A 22,912-nucleotide genomic window follows, 5' to 3' on the forward strand; every position below is an offset into this window, starting at 1 on the left:
TGTCAGAGTGTAAGCTAGCTTTGGGGAAAAACAGGAAACCAGAATCAGATGAATGAAGGTTGTGAGGTGGGAAGTAGGAGTCAGACACAGTAGGTACTGAGTTCCCAAGCCATGTAGAGCCATATAGGCGAGCATGAGGAATTTGAACTATGTTTTAACTTCGTTCTTGGGGTTTCCTGCTGGTTGTGCATACCTGATCCCACCAGACTTAACCAGTTTTAATCTCCCTGCTCCCCAGTTCCCCAGTTTAAATACTCAACTACACCACTCACACTCTTTCGCAGTGCATTGGTGTGCTTTTGGTTCAAGTGCAACCCCACTTGATTGTACAGATCCCCACTTGTTCTAGAAGGACACCCAACACCCCATAAATCGTAAGGCCTCTGCTCCACACCAGTCTGTAACCACAAGTTAAATCTCCTCCCGTTTCCTTAGGCTCCCACATGGCACATGCAGAGTTCCCGATGTCACCATCAACGTTCTGCTGCTAAGCCTACTAGCCCAGTTCTTTAACCTGTCTTGGGAGAATCGACAGCCTACCTTTACACATGTCTTATGCCAACTGGGTCCACTTCCTCAGGGAGACATGCAACCTTGGCACCAGGCAGGCATCACCCCAAACAGGATACCACAGTCTACGCTTCTAATGGAATCTCTAGCTATCATTACCTCCCTCTCGCTGAGCCCCGTGTCCCATCAGCCCTCCCAGTGTTCTCCCAGGCTATCGGCGCCCAGATCTACATCCAGTAAGACTGTTAGACACGGCCCACTCACACACATAATCATTAAAAGATAAGAAGTTACTACCTGCAGCCGTTAGGAATTAGGCCTGCTGTTATAAGATAGAAATCCAAGTGCATTCATGTTTTATTTTTGTACAAAACCAGTATACTGCTTTTCTTGCCACAATCTGTATTAGGTTCAGGACTAGATTAAAGAGCGTAATCATACCACAAGGATTCTGGAAAAGGAAAAGGAAAGCCCCATCATTCACAAATGGATCCAATGCAATCCTAAAGCCAACGTGTCCAAGTTTGTAATCCAAGTTTGTCCAGAAGCCTATCACTCCTTTTCAGTGTGTTAGGGTAAACAGGAAAGGCATTTTATGAACTTAAGGGACATTTTTCTTCCTTAGGGGAGTGTGATGCAAGAGATTATAATAATGTGAGAAAAATGACTCGGGTATTTGTGATCACTGCGTGTCACCATTGTAACAGAAATATCAAATATGAGCTCATCCTGTAAATGAACAGAAATAACAGACAACAATATCTTGAAAAGTTTTTATTTTTGTTTTAAAATCTGCTCATTCCAATACAATAGTTAATAAACATTAAAGCGCTTTTCATTATAAAAAGTCACATTTTAGATTAAGAAGTCACTGCCTGTAGAACTCTAAGGTTCTACCTTGAAGACAAATACAAACAAAAGGTAAAATGAAGATTTAAGACTTAAAAAATACATTTAAACATATCAAACAGAACTATTGCCAAATCTGTGATGTTTCCAAACTAAACATCTGTGTTCAAAATGCTACGTGACATGTGGTTTTATCTGGTGCTCTGAAATGATAAAAGTGACTTAAAGATGACAGTGAAACTAACTGAAAATTATAGCAGGAACAGCAAACAAAACACAAATGTTCAGCACTATACAATAGGCACCACATTACAAAGATATTACATACCACATTAGTTCTTAAAAAACTCCATATTAGTAGACATTCATTGATCAGCATTTCTGAAAAAGTTCCAAAATGACAAAATAACTATATTATCATCAGTTGTATGCAGAAACAAGCCATTATGCTGTAAGTTGAGTTTTTGGCTAGAATGCTTTGCTTGAAAAATGCCATAATATTGCAACCGTAAAAGTAGCATTATTGCAATGCATACAGTACGTGTACCTCAGTTCAACAGTTACATCAGCATTTCAGCTCACTTCATAATAAAACTAGACCTTAGGAGTTTCCTGTGCAAGTCCACGACTCAACTTCAGGAACACTTGGTGACACAGCAGAACAGCCCAGCCAGCTGGGCTCTGAACACAACTGGATATTCCAAGTGCTCCATCGCTATATATCCCTCGTATCAGTAGCAGCCGTCTCGCCAGCTGCCATCTTGTAGAGTGCTAAGTGCCGATAATGTCTTCGGAGGCTGGAGTAAACTGTAAAAGCACACAAAACAAACGAGAATGTATTCAAATTCATCAATAAAAAGTGCCAAGTGAGCTTTGTGCAGCAAGACTGAAGTGCTTTACAGTTCACAGTAGCCAGCCTGTGGAATGCTGGGGGTCTGACCTTCGACCTGGCTGTGCGATCTTGCTCCTCGGTATGCCGCTGCCCCCAGTGACGGAGGCGGGTCTGGGCAGGGCGCTGCGCCCCTGGGAGCCAGGAGTCCCGGGCTTGTTGGGGAGAGGTATCCCGCTGCTGGAGACCGAGTGCAGACTGATGGAGCTCGGGATTCCCACAGGGCCCTGGACCGTGGGGCTGACGTAGGCAGTGGCTTTAAGAGGCTGCCTGACAGCCGAGGGGAAATTCCCCACGCTGTGCACGCGGTGCTGCAGCTGGCCCGGCGACGGAACTGGGGAAAAAAAAAACAACAACAACAACAACAACCGCGAATTACAAACTCTCGCCAGATAATAAGAAAGGGGTGACAGAGAACACTCCCAGTACGGCGCTGAGCCCCGCTGGCCAGTGAAAAGACGCCTGGAGCTCTCCAAGCACACTTACTTGAGGACTGCAGCCTGGACAGCCCATTGGAGGAGTCGAAGCTCTGGCTGTTCCTCACGGTGGAGGGAGAGCTGGTGTGGTTGGTCGTGCTGGGCACCCTGGCCAAGTTGGGCATGCTGCGCCTCAGCTTGTCTACCGGAGAAAGAGAACACATCCTCTCAGGCTTGACAACTGCATCTGAACTGGTGCAGACCAAGGCAAAACCGGTTATCCGTTATGGACCAGAAAAGGCATAGAAATGTACTTTTAAACGATTCTGCAATAGGAGTTCCTGAAATGCATGTAAGATATACAGTGAGCTATTCCCTATTTATACTGAAAAACCAAACCTACAGATTTTTCTCTGTCAAAGTCTCCCTCAGTTGTGCAAACCTCTCATCAGCTGCATTTCATTCGGAAAAACGACCCTACAAACATACCTAACTGGTTTTTATATTAGATATATACACCTTATATTGAAAATAAGGCTTTTTCTAAAACACGAACAAAAGAATTCCTAAAGGTTATCATCTGTCCTTTTTTATCTCACTTTACATTTGAATGCTGCTGCTGAGCATCTGGGTGAATAATGCAGTATTCTCTCCCTTTTACAGGACACAGGCTAACAAACATATGAACTAGTTCTTAAAGGGCAGGGGAGTCCTTTTTTATCAGACACGAAATATGATGAATCAGAACAAAACCTTGCTGTTCATCCCATTTCATCATAAAAGCTGTGGTATTTTTTTTAGCTGCAAATCACACCTTTCCAAAAAATAATTTGTAATGAAGCAGTCAGACAAATTGCCCGATATAAGGCTCTGTATCACTTATTTCACAGATCTATTGGACAAATTACATTTTGCAGATTTTAATAAAGAGACCATCTCTGACCATTATAAATTAGAAATAATGGTAACTACAGTGCAAAGGCTGTTATTTTTAAACCTTTCAGAACCAAAAAAAACCTAACGGATTGTCAAATCCCCTTTAGGCAAGATTCACCTTTTCAGTCCTAAAACTAAATTTCTTCTACATGATAACGATACTTGGGGTTTTGTCAATCATTTTAGACTTTTTAACATCCAGTGAATGCAAAAATGTCTCTCTTAAAACATATATACTTCCCATCTTGATCATAGACCTCTTTAAAAAAAGTGTTTTGATCCCTAGCTTGCATGTAGTCATGAGTTCACATTGTTTCCATTAAGAAAGGGTCACTACATATGAGGAGTGAGGTGCAAACATATTAGAACCTTCTAAATTATCCAGATGTATGAGTGTTCTCAAACAATGAGAGCATCTACTCTTATGACACTTGAAGCAAGATGGTGCTTGAAGTCTATCTAGGATGATTTAATCCTACAGACAAGCTAATTCATTTTTCTTTCCCCATGTACAAAATGCATCAATTTCCAAACTACACCACTGTGTATTTTGTTTTACTTTTCGTGTTATTGAAAACATACAGTGATAGAGTAAAGCACATCACATCAAGTGAAACCACCTCATGCACTCCACCAGAGTCAAACAAGTCAAAGGAAAAGCTCTCCAACTTACTCTCATATTCTGCTTGATTCCAAACAGGAGATCCTAAGAATTTTCCAATTTTAGAGAATATTGAAGAAAACAAACAAACACATAAACATAAAAAAAATACAAAAAGGTATTTTTAAACACTGTTGAATTCTCTGCTTTACAAGAGAACCAGGTTCAAATGTAGAAAGGAAGAGATATCTTCTTGTAGTTCACCTATCTAAATTACAATTGTGAAGATTTCTTAATGAGTGTTCATTCAGAAATATTATACTTCCCTGTCCACTAATTTGCTCCCAATTTAAAGAAGATATCACCAGGGAAATTATATTTAAAATGTTTCAAACCAAAAATAGGACAGTTTCTATTCTGACAGTCAAATCAAGAAAAAAAAAAGGTTTTTTCCTCTAATCAGAGATGTGGTTGATACATATTCAGAAATGAAAGCTGAAAGGTTTTATGTTTTCTACTATAATTACATCTTATTAAGAAGAGTCACTTTCCAGAAAATGCAAAAGTTTACCATCTGAAAAGAAAACCTGTAACTCTTCATTACTATTTGAAAAAAATAAAATAAAAGTGAACAGTGCACTTGGATAGAACTCACAATTGGAAACTAGAAAAAAATAATTTATTTGCACTGTTAAATTAATTTGTGTGGAGGACAATATGCCTTACTGGTCTTAACTAAATTAATCAACAAGTGTGGGCTGAAATAAAATGGAAAGGGGCAGCAGACAGGCCAGTGTGGTCCCCATTCAAAACTTCCCCCTACTGTTCTCAGGTGTGTCCCAAGGAAATGAATCACACCGCACAACAAACGAGCCCTCCAGAAGAAGGCCGCAGCAGGCAGTTGCCGTGGTTACCTGCGTTGGCCCTGTAACCCTGCTGTGGCTCGGGTGTGTACGCGAGCGTGGGGGAGGAGTACTGTGGGTAGCCGTAGCTGCTCAAGTGCTGTGCGCTGGGGCTCCGCCGGCAGTCCCGGATGCTGGAGAAAGTCTGGGAGTGGGGGATACCCCTGTGCAGAGGGGTGCAGCGAGGGAGCTGGGTCTGCGGAGGGGGGAGGCGGTCGTACTCCTCCTCGTCGTCGTCCAGGCCGTAGCGCTCGTACTCCACGTCGCTGCTCACGCCCCTCCGCCCGGCATGGAAGGAGAAGCCCGAGCTGCGCCTCGTTGCTGACGCCGATGTGGAGGCATAATCTTGACGAAGGCCTGCGGTCAACGGGCAACAAACGCACAACAGCCAAGGGTGAAAAATGAACATGAAAAAAGATTTAAACACAATAAGGTTTTAGAAAAGATGTTTAGATGGGAGGTAAACGTATTTTATGTTACTCCAAGAATGTCAATGATTTACAAATTCAACCACATTTATTAAACTTTTAGTTAAACATGGCAAAATAACATCTTCAAACGCTACCCATATCTGCTGTTAAAAAAGCAACATTAAGAATAATGGAAATGCAAGTTTATGACTACTGGCTATTGAAATTATCTTATCCTTATCCTTTTGTACTACACACAAAAGGAGCCCTGTAAAAACATTCTAGAGACATTAATATGTCGGGTTTAGTTTTAGTTGGTAAGTAATTCATTATACTCTGCGAAAGTGAAACATTTCGCATAGTTCTACTAATTAATTTAAAGACAGAGTGAAAAATATCACTTTCATTTCCTAGTACAAAAAGCATCCATTTAGTTTTAAGTGTGTGGAAGTTAACAAATGATGTGACCGATGAGGAACAACCAGCTGAGTGAATACAATTTGATTACAATAAACTACTAAAGCACTTCATAGTATATCTTACATTGAATTGTTGTGATCAGGTTTTTGCAGATTCTGATCAGTGTGAATTAAAAATTGCTAAATGGCAAGCTGAACTGAATACCAAGACAGATAAATTGATGCAATAGTTGAAAACACTAGTAAAGGCTTTGAGTAAATTCATGATGCACGTAGCATGGGTTGTAATTTGATTGTTCATAAGACCTTTGCACGGCAGTGTACATGATCTTTTCTGCTTCTGCTTCAAAGCCATGAGACACAGCCCAAATGCACTACTTCAAAAAGCAGGAGGACTTCATTTTCACCAAGGTCTTCACCACCATCTTCATGGTGTATTATGGAATGTGAATTTGCTGCCTATTCTATTTCTATTCAATTGATTTTAACAGATGGAGGCAAAAAAAAAAAATCAAGTGATATTTGGGAACTTTGAACTAAAGAATTCAGTATCTCTTCCAAAACCAGACCCCAAAAGTACATTAAATACTGAAGAACCACAGAAATTGAATCTTTCACACCCTCAAGGATGTTCCAATTTCTACAAAAAGGAAGCACAGACAACCTTACTGTGCACTTTTCAGCGTATGTAAGGCAGCACTAGGGAGGTAACAACCTACTTTCTTCCTGAAGCCGAGCCATTATCTGAACATCAGTTAAATCCTGCAGCTTGTACCCCATGGAGATCGAGTCATCCTCAAACTCGGATGTGCTCAGTTCACTGTCAATGGAAGACTGGCGGCTGAGAAGAGAGGGTCTGCTCGAATACCCTTCAAGAGGAAAGGAAAAGCCAATACCAGGTGACTTTTTCTAATCCGGTACCTCCTCGGATATATATTCTATATATAATCACACACACCTATAAATATACAAATGCAAAACACTCTACCTTTATTTCTAATGCTTTAAGTTAAGAAGCAGTTTGGTCATGGGAGCACTAATAATAGATTGAAACCCATATTTTAACCAGAGAAGAACTCCAAGAACTATTTTCCCTGCAGTATTCCTTCAGGAGAAAGTGTAGTTAACGAGGACATACATACAGTATATAGCTAGTTTCCATTTGTAATCAGAAGATCAAATCAATAATAAAGAACCAGCGCTGACCAACTGTAATGAAGCAGGACTTAGAAAAATGCACACGTGTGTTGGTCACCTCAGTTTTCGCCACTTTAGCAATGATATATTTGACAAACGGGTGCTGCACTTACTGTGAGGGACTGCAGGACAGACTGCTGCTGGGGAGCTTTCAGCTACACCAGGGAACTCCTTCCCAGTGGGAGTTAATGCCAGGTGAAGCGAGGGGTGGCTTGATGAATACAGTGATGCTACACAAAGAAAAAACACATTCACTTTCACATTAGCACCTCACAGTTGTGACATACGGTATGTGCATTAAGCACTAGACCTCCACGACCGTAATCTCGCACTGGGCAGTCCTTTAGTCCATCAATAAAAAAAAAAAATGTACTGTGATTGCTTCTTAATGGATGTATTACAGAACTGTGCAATTTAATCAACTTTAACAAAGAGAATCCAAGAATGAAAGAAAGTCTGATTTGCTCTTTACAACAAAAGGTTTAATCATGAGGCAGCACTACAACCATGAGTCTGTAAAATAAGTCTCCATTGATACTAGTTGTAAATGACCTTAAACCTCATGACCATTCTTTATTCTGGAGGTATTAGACTTGTAACATTAAAATGGATTATCCTGCAACCAGCGCAGGTATTTAAAGGATATGAAAAACCTAAACCAATTTTTCCACGCCTTGAGTGGTGTAATGCATAAGTTGAGCTAGTTAATAAAGAATCATTACCTGGTCTTTCGGTTAGTATCTGTTTGTTGGAGGATTTAACGGAGCTGGAGGAGTGAAAGCCGTTGCTAAGGGGAGAGATTCCTGCTACAGGACTGTAGGGAAAAGCAGGAGAAACGGGGCTGGAAAAGAGACTCTTCCATCTGCTGGCTGCGATCAATCACAAAGACAAAGGGAGGAGGTTAGCCACTACATGAGGGGGGAATATGTGTGTAATTAACTTTACCGCTTGTGCTGCAGCAAACTAGTCTGAGAAACTGCAGCAGGACATTCCTCCAGCAAAACACTGCACATTTATGGCAAAGAAGACTCCGATTTAACAAACAAGCCAATTTTCTGGCACAACCTATGGGCTGCATCTCTTTTTGTATTATTTGATGGCTTGCTATAAAGACCATTACAACATCTGGCTGTTAGGAATATTTTGCTGTCCTTTTATAAAATTATGAAAATAGTCTTACACTGGAACAGGCACTTCTCCAGCTGTTGACTGGGATATAGTGTGAGGTTTGAGGGGTGGTGTGGGAGGGTATGAGCAGGGAGCTGTAGGGTAAGGGCGGACCACTAAAATAATCAGATTAATTCTACTGGCTTCACTCTCCATAACCCATTTTTTAAAATCAAATTGGTGTGGGTGACAAATGCTTGAAAAACTGTAAAATAAAATGATTTAAAACTTAACATTTTCAAGAGAGGGCAGTGAGAATCATTTATTCTCTGCAATTGGTAGGCACTCTGAATTCACACTCTGATACTGCCTAACTCACAGATTTAGCTTGACCATGCCAGCACAAAACCAGCATTCATGCTTGGCTACAAAAACAACTGTTTGCTAGGCCTAGCACACAAAGCTGTATTCATTACCTAACAGGAGGCAAGAGCCCAGTGCTGAAACACAGCTCAATTCAGACATTTCAAGCCCTGGGAAGATGGGGAGAACCACATAAAATATTAAATGTTCACAATTTTGAAAAATATAAATCAACAATATGCAGGTTGTTTTCACGTTGAGAACTTTTCACGTCACATTTCTTAAAGTCATTTATGTACAAAGGAGATGTAGAAAACTCCTTTGTTTCTAGTAGGGAATATGCATTATACCCATTAACATCTGTGAGGAAAAATATATAGATTGATGTCGTGATGCAGGTCAAAAATATAAGCCCTTCAGCAACACATGCAAGATTCTTTCATCTAGGTGTAGTTACCATGGTTACTGTTCCTATAGCTCTGACATGCCAACAACAATCTACCAGCAAGTAGCACAAAACGAGAACGGCGTTTACATCTCGCTTTAGGGAATTTATTGGCACAAATGAACAATGGGTTAGTTGTAAACTCCGATTTAATTGATATTAAATTGTTTTGCGCCAACAACATCCACCTGAGGTGCTATATTTATTTCTGAGGAGTGTGAAAATGCAATGTGAAATCACAGCAATGTTCAGATCAACTGGACCCGAGAGAGCAAACTGCATCGTACAGCCATAATCAGTTTACCTACTTTACTGATGCTGTATTTAATAATAAACCACAAAATCATTTTCTTCCAACCCCACTGCTCTCCACACACGTTCCACACTTACAGAAAGAAAACTTTCTGCATCTAGGAACATAAATTATTCGCACTTTTACGACAGAGAATACAAATGCTTTTCTTTTCACCTCTGTGCTAACTAACCACAGGACTTAATCTAGTAAACAATGCCATCTGGCGAATTCAGTTACAAATACATAAGGCCTCACTGCAGCATCAAAATTCAGATTTCCTCCCCCAGTTAATTATCAATTCATTTCTAGGCCCTCACAATCTGAAGACTCACAAAAAAGCTTGGGGAAAAATAATGCTAAAGAGTTGTGCACTAGTCTCTAAACGTTTTATGCTGCTTATGCAAGAAATTTAGTGTGGATTTATCTGCATTACAGAACTAACAAAGCATTCCTTTCAAGAATGCCTATTCACCTTGGAATTCTGATCTAAAAAGGTGAACAGGAGTGAAAAAAAATCTATTTACTATACTGCAGTGAAATGAAAGTCACAGATGTCATCAAGGGATTGCCTTTTGGTCGTCTTTGATTGTATTGAAGAGCAACATACTATTTTAAAGTTTACATTAATCTGCCCTCTTTGTTCCCTTGACCTAGCATTGCATTACCTTTTAAGTGGGGGGTTTCAAGTTTTGTCCTTCATAGAAGAGGGTTTATCTGCTCCTTTCCCGTCTCTCTCTCTACATTTAATAAGTGATTGAGCTCCATGAACAATGTTAATCCATTTACATTATGGATAAAAGGCAGGCAGGAAATACAATGGTACTTTCTCCATACTAAAACCTTTCTTTAAGTGAAGTAATAGTCAATTAGTGTGATGCACATGTAAAATGTACACAACCCAGCAGCTCACAAGCTACAGTATGACCTCTGAATAAACCAGTTTCTGGAATGGAGGGACTACATATATCAAAACACCAAGCAAAGTATGTGTTCCACTTATGAATTTCAATGTGTGATCTTTGCCAACAACAAAGTGCCTTCTCTTTCTTAAGAAATGTTTGAAAGCTCATGTGCTGTACCCTATAGGTAAAGTAAAAAATAGAACAGCTCAATCCTCAAAAATATCACCAGAAGAAAAAACATCTTGTGGTTTGGGGCTGTTCAGTTCATTCCTGAAAGCAATTCCTCCAGTTATTTCAGACATTATAATAAGTAACTGAAGAGAATAATCAGACACAAGTGTGATCTCACTCGAGTTATCAAAGCACAATTATGGAAGAGGTGCAAACCAGCAGACAGTAATAGATACTTACTCAGCACTTAGTTTAAACAAAATAAATGAAATGACATTCAAGATGACCGTATGTGTCATGCAGGGGTTACTGGTGCATTTCAGTATCCTAAAAAGTGGCTTCTGAAATCGGTACATTGTTAAATTGTCTTTTTAATCAAAGCAGACTTCTACAGGATTTTGTTTTAAAGAAGCCTTAATAAAGATTTCAGCTAAGCCATGAGTAATGCACTGCTCCTGTCTAGTGATATTAGCTTCAAGCAGGTACAAAAAGAAATTCAGAAGAAAATGCATAATCTTACCTTGAAATGAGAAAGCCCTACATTGATGGCACTTTCACATTTAACTGTTGGGTACCTTGCAGAAAGTTTCCAAGATACAGAAGCTTGTACCATTTCAAATATTACTTACTAGTATGTGAAAGCAGCACAGGGCCCTTATTACAAAGAAGTACCACCAATTACTCATTGATGTAAAGACGCATAAAAATAATTTAATATGGAAACAACATGTTTAGGTTATGAGACCTAGACCTTGCAACTCTATTCACATCCCCTTGAAAAGGCCTCCCGCAGAATCATTCTTGAGCTTTACCTTGTTCAAGTCTTAAGCAGAGCGAGCGTTTCGCTGCTTCTATTTCGGGCCGAGGGTTATCCAGCACCTGTCGGCACCACTGCAGCGGGCTGAGGGCTCTGTCCGTAAGGATAAGCTTTGCTTTTGGGGACACATACAACCTGCAGTCAAATACATACAGTGAAATGTACACATGAACTGCAAACTGGAAGGCTAGAAATACCAAACAGTAAAATGTACTATTGTTTATCTCAACATTAAACAAATCCCTAGTTAACATACTGTATTGAAGTCCCATCAGTAACAGGCAACACAGGATACAGCCAGGCACATCACTGGACTACGGGAATCTATCTTTGCATTGTTAGGCAGCAGTTTCACAGTAAAAACAACAGAACGGCACAACAGATCTTTTCTACTCCCTTTAGGAGTTCGACTGCTGCTTTTGTACAGGGGAACTGCAAAAAAAGCAAGTGTAATTTCACAACAGTATGTTTGCCAGAGTCTTTCCTTTTCCCAATAACACCAACCTTCCTTTCCTTCATACAATGAATCAGCAAAAAAAAAATTAAAACCCATAGAGAGAGAGGAGAACCTGTCAAATTAAGTTATTTTAAAATGAAGCTAAAAAAATAAGGAATATGGTCAGTCACATTCATTGTTTCACAGAAGCCTTGATTTCATACTGCAATTTGCTTGTGGAAACTTAAAAGGCATTTTGAGCTAGACAGCATGGGGGGGTGAAGATTTCAGCTAATGACTTTCCCAGACCTATAGTATCACTTGTTCTAGTCTCAAAATACAATTTAACCAAGTGCTGAGAAGGACGACACTGGAAGCTGTATCTTAAAAGTAGCTAAACTAGCTATAGTCCACTTCAATTCAGTGACTGGTAAGATCAGGCTTACATTTGTTTTCTTTCCTTACAAAAGAAAGATAAGAAAACGTTCAACATCTCAAGTGCACAGACAAAAGTCAAACACAGAGATCACAATCTATGAAAAACACACCCTTAGAGGTTCCTTAAATACAGTTTACCTTATATACATTTAGATATTATCTAACCTCTGACTGGAAGCAAACTTCCTTATAGCAGGCTTTGATCCAAATTGGCTCATTAAAGAGTTTAGCCAATTTCTTGTTATCCTTCCAGCACAGGGACTATACTTATTTCAATATCAAAATAGCTTTCATATGTGGTTTCTGCTTTTCTGACGTACTGTACCAGAGTTCCACAGGGCCCTGATTAAGTTTCTGAAATACAGGTTTAAATTTCTTGGGAATCCCTGCTTTACAGTTATCTAAGCTAAACGTTTATAAATAAACTGACTTCTCTGCACCTCATATGCTAGAACATGGCACTGGCACATAATATAAAACTTTTCATACGAATAACACCCCAGAAGCCGTGTACTGAAACGATTATGGAGTGGTTTAGTCAAAATTTGTCTTAAGGGGGAACTGCAACTGCTACTTTTTATATTTCAGGGTCAGAAAGAAGGAATTTCAAGCCACAATAAAAGTAAAATGTACCCGGTAATTTGCAATACATCCAATTTCCATTTCAAAATAACATTTCTAGGAATGCGCAGCGCCATGTTATGCAATTCCGAACAAGGCAGGAAACTTCCAGTGACGTGTGCAGCCCTATGACATTGTAAATAAGCGGGCATGTTAATACATCTCTTTTAATCCATTAGAAATATTACTTTCAGTTTAAACAAAAACTGTTTGTTAACTCTGCATATAGATCAAGTTGGAACAATTCTGCGATTAAGTGTCTGCTGCACAACCTTTACTTATTCACTTATAAGTCACATTACATTAGCCATTACAGAGACTAACAAGCAGGAAGGGCCGTGTCCTGTCACAATTCGTGGGAGCTCAAATGCCAGTTTGCGACAATATGGGGACTTATAGTAGTTTCAGAAAGTTCACGATTCTGTGCTTGATTCGAAATTTGTAAAACATTTTCTATAACATCAATAAAGTTAATTTGTTACCAAGATTAAATAACCGGTCTGTGAAACTGGGACTGCAGGAGGGCTGACCTCCTGGCCACAGGATGAGGAGGCTTGGACCCCCATGCAGAGTGAGGAATGACCAGGGGGCAGCTGCAGAGGTGGGTTTCAAGAAGACATACTGTACGCGAGGGAGAAAAGGGGATAGCATACAGTATAAACAGTGTTTTAGGAGAGGAAATGACGCCCGGGGTGCTTGTTTATAACCGACAGCCGAGTCTGGTTGAGCATGGTTGTCATCCCTCCCTAACTTTCATTATAAACTCCATTTAGCTCTTTACTTTGGTTTCTAGTATAGCCCGTCTTGCACAAACATTTGCACATAATTAAATGGGTTTTGTATTCCTGTATCAGGTCATGTATTCTGCTAGCCAGAATGAGTAATTTGATGAATGCATTCAGACGCTGTTTGAAGATATAGACAGAGATGTCAGTCGAAAAAGCAAGAGTATGGTGTGATGGCAACTCACTGTACTGTATATTACAAGCCTTCAGTCTAAAAAGTTGGAGCAAGCTGGCTTACTCCGCTGTCACATTGATATTCAGTGCGTATAGTAGAACTTTTCAACATGTTATGACATTAATAATGAAAAGCCTGATCTTCTTTGAAAGCTGTGGTAGAAAAAGGGCAGTAACAGAAAATACAAGAGACAAGAACAGTGTTCCGCAGATCTGAGAAACAGAACTTCCCCATCCAGATCCAGACTGACATTTTTTCTCCTATCTTGCCTCCCTGGAATAATTAGCCAGTCTGTGCTGTGACACACAAAAAAAGTTTTTGCTTGATTAGAGAAACAAATACCATTAAAAAGCCAACACACACACCCCAGGGCCAATTTTCCCAGAAGTCAATGAACCTACCGGCCAGTGTAGCACACAGGAGAGCATACTTACTCCTTGCAGATAGCAGCCCAGGTCCAGAATTGAACCCAGGGCCCCTGTGCTGTGATACAGCAATGCCAACCACTGTGCCACCATACTGCCCAATACAAAAATTACTCTTACCAAACCTGTATTCGATTAAAGTGCAGCATTCACAGTTAATGTCAATAGATCGAGGTGTACCGTAACTGTGACTCGAATTGAAAGGCAAGGTTGAGAATGGCCATAAAAGCTCTCTCAGGCCGAGTAAACACAGACAACACACCGAGGCCTGTAAGCCAGGAAGAGAGCTCGACATTTTACATGTCTTGAGAAAGAATATTAAACACTAGATTGACCATTGTATATAAGAAGCAAGCAGTTTAAAGTCTTGACATTGCACAAGACAAACAAAACGATAAGAGACCTCCTGGGAAAAACTAAGGTTGCTGCTGGAAGAGGTGTTAGTGGGGCCAGCAGGGGGCACTCACCCTGCGGTCCATGTGGGTTCTAATGCCTCAGTATAGTGATGGGGACACTATACTGTAAACAGGCGCCGTGCTTCAGATGCGATGTAAAACCGGGGTCCTGACTCTCTGTGGTCATTAAAAATCCCAGGGCGTTTCTCGAAAAGAGTAGGGGTGTAACCCCCGGTATCCGGGCCAAATTTCCCATTGGCCCTTACCAATCATGGCCTCCTAATAATCCCCATCTATGAATTGGCTTCATTACTCTGGTCTCCTCCCCACTAATAGCTGATGTGTGGTGAGCGTTCTGGCGCACTATGGCAACCATCGCATCATCCAGGTGGGGCTGCACATTGGTGGTGGTGGAAGGGAGTCCCCATTACCTGTAAAGCGCTTTGAGTGGAGTGTCCAAAAAAGCGCTATATAAGTGTAAGCAATTATTATTATTATTATTATTATTATTAAAACAACAGCTCATGGAATAACTCCTGAAGAAGGTTTCCTCTTGAAAGTCAAGATGGAGTGCTGTAAGGCTGAGGTGATGTCTGCTCAAATTAATTGCTGTCATTTCATGTAGTCATTCAAAGGGTGTACTATCAGGCTGGCTGAATCACTGTTTGATATCCTATCCATCTTCATACAGCTTTAATTCTATTTTTCTTAGTGCAGCACATACATTGTGCTTCCATCTCATGCAGTTATTTTACTTATCTTGTACGTGCATGAAAGTTGCTTGCATTTACAGTAAGTTTTCATTTAATCTGTTTTTCCCTGGATAAGATGTTCAGTTAAGCAAACAAAGCTTCCGCAAAGCTCAAGTGTGGAGGCAAAGTAAGTGTAAACAAAGGTCTGGGTGAAACTTCAGCATGTCCTGGCCTATTTCCTTACTGTACCTGCTCTAAAGGAACCAGTACAAAATGACCAGGTGCTTTGTGGGACTTTGAGTAATGTCCTACATCAGCTAGTTAAAACAGCCAAACCTTTTCAGTCCTGAACAGTGAAGACCGCTATGGGACTTGATAAAAGTATTCAAAATCTTCAAGGACTGTAACAGTCAGCATAGGGGATGTTCAGAAATGCAGTGAAATCTAAACTAGAGGACACAGCAGTGGAACTACACAGAAGTGCATTTAAAACCAAGAATGGAAGGCACTGTCTCTGGTAAAAGATGGTAGGAGTATAGGACAACCTACCCAGCTATGTTGTTGAATTGGATAACCTGGCTTCTCTCAAGAAACAGCTGGATGACATCCTTGAACGATTTGGCTACTATCAAACAGGCTAGATGAGCAGAATTATTGCAGAAGCCAAAGTAGTAACAGTTCTATGAATTATTTCAGTTAATCATGGGGAATGTAACAAAGCAGAGGACACAGATTTCAGGAGATCAAATGAAAATAAACATCAAGCAAGTCAATACAATCTAGGCCTAACTCTTGAGAACTTTAAAGAAACCAACCAGAAGTATTGCTTTAAGACTAGGATGCCACTGAGTTCTCTTACAATAAGACATATTCCTAGCGCTGCTGCTGCTGTAAAAACTGTGCTAAATGTTCCAGAACACTGGATACATTCAGCTACAGCTTACAAAGCATTACTGCAACGGGATGTCTGGCACCAGCATAGTCCTTTCAACTTTAAGGTTGGGGGAAAAAAGAACTCAAACAGAAATACCAGAACTACAGAAATTAACGAAGATGAATACTTAGCATTTCAGTAAAATGGGAAACCCATTTCATAAGCGTTTTAGAAAATGACTGCACGCCCCAATCAAGATGTCACATCATACAAAAGTCAAAAAGGATCATTGTAACATTCTTCCTTTTTCTAAATCAATTCGCCACCGCATAGTACCAAGTGTGTACCTTGAAGGCCTTCTGCAGTTGTCAAATGTTGTTCATTCAAATATAGTATGATACATTTGAAACCTAGAAAATGTTTAACTCCCTCAATTCCAATAAGCTTTCACCACAAAATGCATCTTTTGCGCCTATAAATAATATTTCATTACATTTATACTAAACCCAGTGGGCTGCATTGAGGTTGTACGGATATTTTTGAAAGGGGCTTGTGCAACAGATCAATGACCAGTCAGTCCAAAAAACAGTGGTAACGAACAAAACGTCAACCGAGCGCCAACATGGGAGTAATTTAAATCTACAGTACCAGGTGTAATCATTCTCCTCATCGCTGCAGAATACGGCATCGAGGTCCAGTACTTCCACCTCATCCAGAATTGTGGGCTCTGTGCTGTTGTTGCAATCGTCCTGTGCCACAGCAGCAGCTGGAGAATGCGGGTTGAAATACAAGTACTGTTCCTCCGAAGGGCAGTAAGAACCGATTGCTGACGGACACAGGAGCGTCGGTACCGGGCTCGGAATACAGTAACTCCCCGTAAATACCGGGCTGACGACTCCCCCAGCTCCCACAGGGCTCCCGAGCAGACAGGCCGGGGAAGACTGCAGGATATGCGGGCTGACAGTACAACTACTTACGGCGTTTGCCCTGGTCCTTAGCTGCTCATTTTGCATCTCCAGTTTTCGTACCAGTTCCTGCAGCTTTTTCACCTCCAGCTCCGCATTTACAGCTTTATTCTTGCAATTAACGTCCGCCATCATTTGGGGTTTTAGCACAGCGGCTTCCATTGAATTAAAAAAATACACATAAGTATTATGTAGCTATATATAAATCACTCCTGTAAAAAAATGGTGGACCGGGGTTGCGTCTCCCTGCTTTTTTCCCTTGCCTTCACTGAGATTTGTGCATTACGCTGAACCAATTGAGCAGTGCTCCCATTCTACTGTTGCATTAAGATGCTACGCCAGCCACCCCCAGCGAAAAATAAAGACGCTGTCTCCTCCCACAATGCCAAGACCGGCTTCGGAATGATGAATCCAGCGGACCTGCACAGGCTCAAATAGGGTTCAGGTGCGGCCAGTGCAAATCTGTAACCAAATGTAATAGTGTTCTAGACTCAGTTCATTACACTGCTGTGTGTGTGTGTGTTTTAAATGAGAGTCCACTCCTGTATCGTCACATGCTGTTGCGTTTTTGTAACCTACATACCTACTGTATATGAAGGAGGTTATTTATAGCTGGAAAACTTTTCTCCCCACGAAAGCTACAATCTGAAGTTAGTGCACCTGTGATGCAGTCTTGTGCACTTCTGCTTATGGAGCTAGCGAGGATAAACGTCTGCTCCTCAGGCTGTCTTCACTGTTAAAGCTTTCTTGGCGTCAGATGAGTATAAATAGCCTTAAATGGTTTTGTCCGACGTCTCAATTATAGATCTCAGCCGGTATCTAGGTCGTCTCAGGGATAATCCTCGTGTATTGTAAGAAACTGGTCTACGTCGGTTTGAAGTTTCCACACAACGGCAGTGTGCCCAGTTGACCCAGGGGTCTACGGAAATGTTAATCATACTCCTTGTTGATAATACGGCAAATGTGTAAAAAAAACAACATACGCTTTTTTTTTTTAGTAATTACATAAGTAGTGTTGTGAGGTGAGGTACTCCACAATGGTACTGACGCTAGATAAGCGTCAGGGTATTTAACATTTTCGCTCTACACGAGCTGGGTTTTTTATAGATCTGGTGCGGCATTCTGCCTCGTTTTATTTGGGCTGCAGCTGATACCTAGTAGCTGAATAGACTCAAATCCTCGAAAGCTAATGGGCAATGATGGACGCATTCTAGGGTTGAGTAATTTGAATTAGTCATTTGATCACGGTGCAAATGTTATTGACTCATTTCCATATCAAACTAAAACATTTGGACTGACATGGATTGATATAAACTTCAAATCAATCCTCCCCCTTTCTGTCTTTTCAACCACCAACATTAACCAATATTAATATATTCACATTACAGAATTAATACAATAATTTGAGAGTTTTTCCACAAAGTTCTTTATTGACTTTTTAGTCAGTTGTTTCAGAAAGGCTTTAGCTTCTATTTGACTTAAAAGATAAACCATACTATTAATATGTTACCAATTGGATATGCTTTTTAAGAGTAAGTAATCAAAGTGCATTAAATGTGAGGGATAGCCATCTAAAATCAGTAAACACAAAGGTTAATAGTTCCCTTCCACCTATCATCTGTCTTGCCCCATTTATATTAAAGTACAAATCTCTTAATGATTCAAAGATGTCTTAGTAGGTATTTGTTATCATTTACTGTAACATGGTTATAGGGAAAAATGGACCCACAACCCATAATTAGGAGACAGTTAGAAATGTATGAATATAATTTTAATTTCTTCTTGGCTTCAGAACTCGTTAGGGGAAACCATTTTTCCAGAATTAAAAAAATAAACATTCTAAAATGAAACCAAAAAAAACCCAACCCTAATGAGCTCTGAAGGCTAAGAGAAATGCTTAGGTACATTACAGTACATGATTCAAAACACCAAGGAATTCCTTTTCAAGATACACACATTGTGGGGTTATTTTGTACAATTTTAAAGGTTGTGGACCAACTTACAAATATTTGATTTATAATTTTAGATATTTAATATTTGCAGACATTTTGTGGCTTCAGGATATCTTGTCATTTTGCATCTTCTTTTACATCTTGTTCAGCGACGCCACTTTTCTAAAAAAAAACAAACAACACTAACTATGCATCAATGGCATTAGAGCACTGCCACTTCACCAATACAAAGAGGCTACTGTCACTATGGACAGTACTGCATATTCTTTACAGCTATACAACCACAGATATACCAATCTACAAAACATTTATCACTTTAAAATATGAAATCAGACATTATAAAGGTGCTAAGATGTAAAACAGTGATAGGTTACTAGATGTTTATGAATTCTTGCAAGTGATTTCCTTTCGAGTAAAAAAGAAACAAGGATATGAGCAGCATTAATATTATGTTAGCTGTATACCTGCTATAACTGTCACCTGGCATCTTTCAGTAACGCAGATGAAAGAAACCCCCTTCCTTAATGATTAGACCTTACACTCACTCAGAAGAACAGATGCCTTTAAGTCTCATGTGCTGTAGTACTGCAACTGATGATGGGGATAAATCTCAACCTTCGTTATTTTGTTGGCCACCACAGCATTTTGACTTAAAGCCAGGCAAGCAATTATCATTGTTTCTAAAATGACGTTTGAAATCATTCTAATGGTGCAATCATGTTAGGGATTCAAGATGTATTGCCTAATTTTCAATACTAGTACAGTATTATAGAGCACTGTTCTTTATCTGGGACCCCCAGGTCTGAGATCATCTTTCTGGGTGTGCAACACATGCCAGATTCTTAAAGAGATGCAGTAAATGATCAAAAACACAAAGTACCTCCATGACTTTTGATAAGGTGTGTGAGAGCAGATTTTGGGAACCAAAAGAGTGCAGGTTGCAGTGAAAGGTAAGAACCACCGATATAGAGGACTGTGTATAGTTAGACATGTTGGACACCTAAAACCGTGAGAGTCCAATTCAAGGAACCAGGGTAAAAAAAATCACAGGGTTTGGGCTTACACAACTAATAAACCAGAAACTGATTTAAAAGATTTAACAGAGGATTTGTAATCCTCTGTCTTTTTTTTAATTACTAAACATGCAGAGACACAGAGGACACTGGGTTAAAAATGTTCAGTCACTGCTGCAGCAGAAGTAATTCTGAAAAAGTTACATAGCCAGTTCAGCACAAAAGTGATCTGCCACACAGTAGCCGCTACTACAAAGTTACTTGATTCCCAAAACCTGAGTGATAACAGCCCTAATGCTCTCCCAGTGCAACCTGCATTCACTCATGCTGTAGATGTTGGGGATTACCTCTAGTCATTCCAAAGCAGCTCTCACAGTGCACAGTGCGTCTGTAAATCCACATGCTGTCTCCCGCCTTCAAGTGCCCCAGTGAGCTGTTGCAGACTTCACACTAGAAGAAAGTGAAAAGTACGGAATTAAACCTTGAAGTTTGGAATATGATACTCTACTATAGAGATCTATTTGATTTTTTTTTCTCTAAAAAACGTTAAAATCTTCCAAGCCGGTACAGTATTCACCATCGAAAGCATCAACCTGTGTGTATTGCTTTTGAGACCCAATGTCACCGTTTGTAAGAACTGTTACCACCAAATTCAGGAGCATGCATATTCTTTGTTATCTTAAAACAGGACATTTTCAGCAGTTTGGTAGGTAAAGTACTGAAATACTTTAAAAGAGGATGCAGGTGCTATTTTTTATTCACAGCAGCCAACCCTTATGTTCATGTTAGACTGGGACCTTGGTTTGACCTTTCCCTACTGCAGTTTTAAATTAAGTGTTTATAGAAATTTGGGTAATTTCAGGAATTTAACGTTTTTCTTTTTCCTTTTATAAATAGCTGTCATGAGATGGTCCTTATTATTTTCCACTTGTTTTTTTGGCTCGTGCCAGCAAAATGTTTCTTCTACATGATGTATCTGAACACTGAGACACTGCACTGGTAGATCCATTGGATATGTGAAAATACCATCAGAAAACAGGCAGAGGCCTTCAAAGATGTTGAAAAATGTGAACCTCTGAGAAATAACCTTTAATCTTCTTTTCGTTTCACAAGATATATTACCAGGATTCATACAGTATATATGTACCATATTTATGAATAGCTCATACAGTATATCACGATGCTATATAAAAATCATCTTTAGACATTTCTGCTCTAAGTCCTTAACTAGCTCTACATTAACAGAAACCAAGAACAGGTACATTACGCCTCTTCCTGACCTTGAAGCAGGAAGCGTGACAGCATATCTGCAAATCATCCAGGATCATCTTTGCTTCAGTGTTAATGGGCTTCCGGCAGTAGGTGCACATGTCTCTGTCAATGATGCTCCTATAAAGAAATCCCAGGCGTATTATGTAGTTGAAGTCAGTTGAAATCACTGGTATTTTCATCGCATTGTTAAACAGAAATCAGTCAAACCTGTCGGAAGTAGAATAAACTGTCTTGATTGATTTTGATGAGAGCATGTCATCATGGAAGTCTTCCGGCCTGCTGTTGAAACAAATACAGTAGGTACATACTGTATTTACTGGCAAGCTGCAAACTACAGCATTCGTTGAACACAGGATCCATGTGAATCTTTACTTATCGTGCATCAGTGATCGCATTAAATAATATGGTAACTTTAAAAAGTGGCTTATTAATCTTGTATGATTTTAAAATATTATGTGTCCATTAAATTAAATAATTTAACATTAATTATTCATTTTCATGGATCACTTGTCTTTCAAACTAATTATTAGAGCTTCTGATAATCTTCTGGACATCTACATCATTATCTGTACAAAACATACAAATGACATGACCGCTGCTTTAAATTAACCTAAACATGTATTGCATTATTAACCGCCCACCCTAATTTATTTTATAACATTAAAATATATCTCAAAACATTGAATAAATGTATGATGAAGAGCTGCATGACATAAATGCAATCTAAATGACACATTATCCAACACATTTTGATAGCTGAAATTTCAACCAATCAATCATGCAATCAGTCAAATTTATGAGTCTTTTATAACTGTCAGGAGTTGACAATAGTGGGTAAGTCTCTGATCTCACAGCTGGTAGGTTGTGGGTTTGACTCCCTGCTACAGATCTACACTACAGTACCCTTGTCCACCCCACTGTGTACTGTACATGGGGACCAGCATGGCTGGGGTGGTCATCCCTGCCATAGACCAGTGTCCTATTAAGGGGAGAGGATTCATGTTCTCTCTTATCCACTGAACACCAAGGAAAACAGGAGAAGCTCTGGTCTGATGAGCTGATGGGTCGGACATAGCAAATGACAGTTAGAATCGATTTAAAAATCCAATTAAAATAATACCTGCTTTGAACATATGATGTTTTGGTATAGACCGTTGGGCTGGATTCACTGCTGGTCTTGTAACTGAAAAGAAAAGAGCTACGGTTTGCTAAATATATCACAAACTGCATCACAGTTTCATAAGCATTACATGCTATGTCTTAGGATAGGTCAACATCAGGTCGTCTGTTGAGTTTCACACAAAGCAGGGAGGTCAGTGTGATAAATGTTATACTGAGTTAAAAATGTGATGATTTTTACTGTGTCCCACAACATTTCAAAAAGTATTTCTATTTTCAAAAAGTGTTACCTGGAATCACTCAGCTGACTAGAGTAGCTCCTGGGTTGGCGTACCGCATCAGTGTAGTCATAGCTGGATGAACACAGTGGAAGAAATAACCATGGCAAAAATAAGCATTGATAACTACTGTGCTTTGATAACTATACACACTCATAACTATATAAGGACACACTGAACAGCATTATGAGATCTTATGAACTGCTAATGCTGGACAATAGAGGGAAGCAAAAAAGGCAAGAG

The 22,912-nt window shown here is 39.8% G+C and overlaps 2 protein-coding genes across 8 annotated transcripts in view; both read right to left on the reverse strand.

Annotated features, from left to right (window-relative positions):
* Nucleotides 1-1,268: 1,268 nt before the first annotated feature.
* slain1a (SLAIN motif family, member 1a) lies at nt 1,269-17,821 on the reverse strand. 3 transcript variants are annotated; one of them, XM_015363893.2, is made up of 10 exons: nt 16,719-17,815; nt 11,225-11,364; nt 7,852-7,998; nt 7,243-7,359; nt 6,652-6,801; nt 5,116-5,460; nt 4,274-4,306; nt 2,735-2,866; nt 2,300-2,582; nt 1,269-2,166 (listed from the first exon to the last, which is right to left on the reverse strand). In XM_015363893.2, exons 1-10 carry the CDS (start codon nt 17,195-17,197, stop codon nt 2,091-2,093), a joined length of 1,902 nt encoding a protein of 633 aa, XP_015219379.2. In that variant the 5' UTR covers nt 17,198-17,815; the 3' UTR covers nt 1,269-2,090. The 3 variants fall into 3 exon arrangements, with proteins under 3 accessions (XP_015219379.2, XP_015219380.2, XP_015219378.2); XM_015363894.2 differs by lacking the exon at nt 7,852-7,998 and having other exon boundaries at nt 16,719-17,821; XM_015363892.2 differs by lacking the exon at nt 4,274-4,306.
* A 616-nt stretch (nt 17,822-18,437) lies between these two features.
* scel (sciellin) overlaps nt 18,438-22,912 on the reverse strand; it is a 28,133-nt gene continuing 23,658 nt past the window's right edge. For all 5 annotated transcript variants that reach the window (XM_069179003.1, XM_069179001.1, XM_069179000.1 and 2 more), the window contains 6 exons: nt 22,682-22,744; nt 22,393-22,455; nt 21,480-21,551; nt 21,281-21,389; nt 20,348-20,450; nt 18,438-19,149 (listed from right to left, as the gene is read on the reverse strand). In XM_069179003.1, the coding sequence (XP_069035104.1) occupies nt 19,133-19,149; nt 20,348-20,450; nt 21,281-21,389; nt 21,480-21,551; nt 22,393-22,455; nt 22,682-22,744 (427 nt within the window). In that variant the 3' untranslated portion in view covers nt 18,438-19,132. The remainder of the gene's footprint in view (nt 19,150-20,347; nt 20,451-21,280; nt 21,390-21,479; nt 21,552-22,392; nt 22,456-22,681; nt 22,745-22,912) is intronic.

This window comes from Lepisosteus oculatus, chromosome 15 (genome assembly GCF_040954835.1).
Source record: "Lepisosteus oculatus isolate fLepOcu1 chromosome 15, fLepOcu1.hap2, whole genome shotgun sequence".
NCBI classification, from domain to species: domain Eukaryota; kingdom Metazoa; phylum Chordata; class Actinopteri; order Semionotiformes; family Lepisosteidae; genus Lepisosteus; species Lepisosteus oculatus.

Bases quoted from the DNA above. Each gene is read 5' to 3' on its own strand.
- slain1a (XM_015363893.2), bottom strand. From the start codon at position 17,197: ATGGAAGCCGCTGTGCTAAAACCCCAAATGATGGCGGACGTTAATTGC. The intron at 11,365-16,718 runs GTACTGTAGATT...ATTTGACTGCAG, and splicing joins GAGGAGAATGATTACACCTG to GTTGTATGTGTCCCCAAAAG. The intron at 7,999-11,224 runs GTAAAGCTCAAG...GATTGATCGCAG, and splicing joins CTGCTTAAGACTTGAACAAG to CCAGCAGATGGAAGAGTCTC.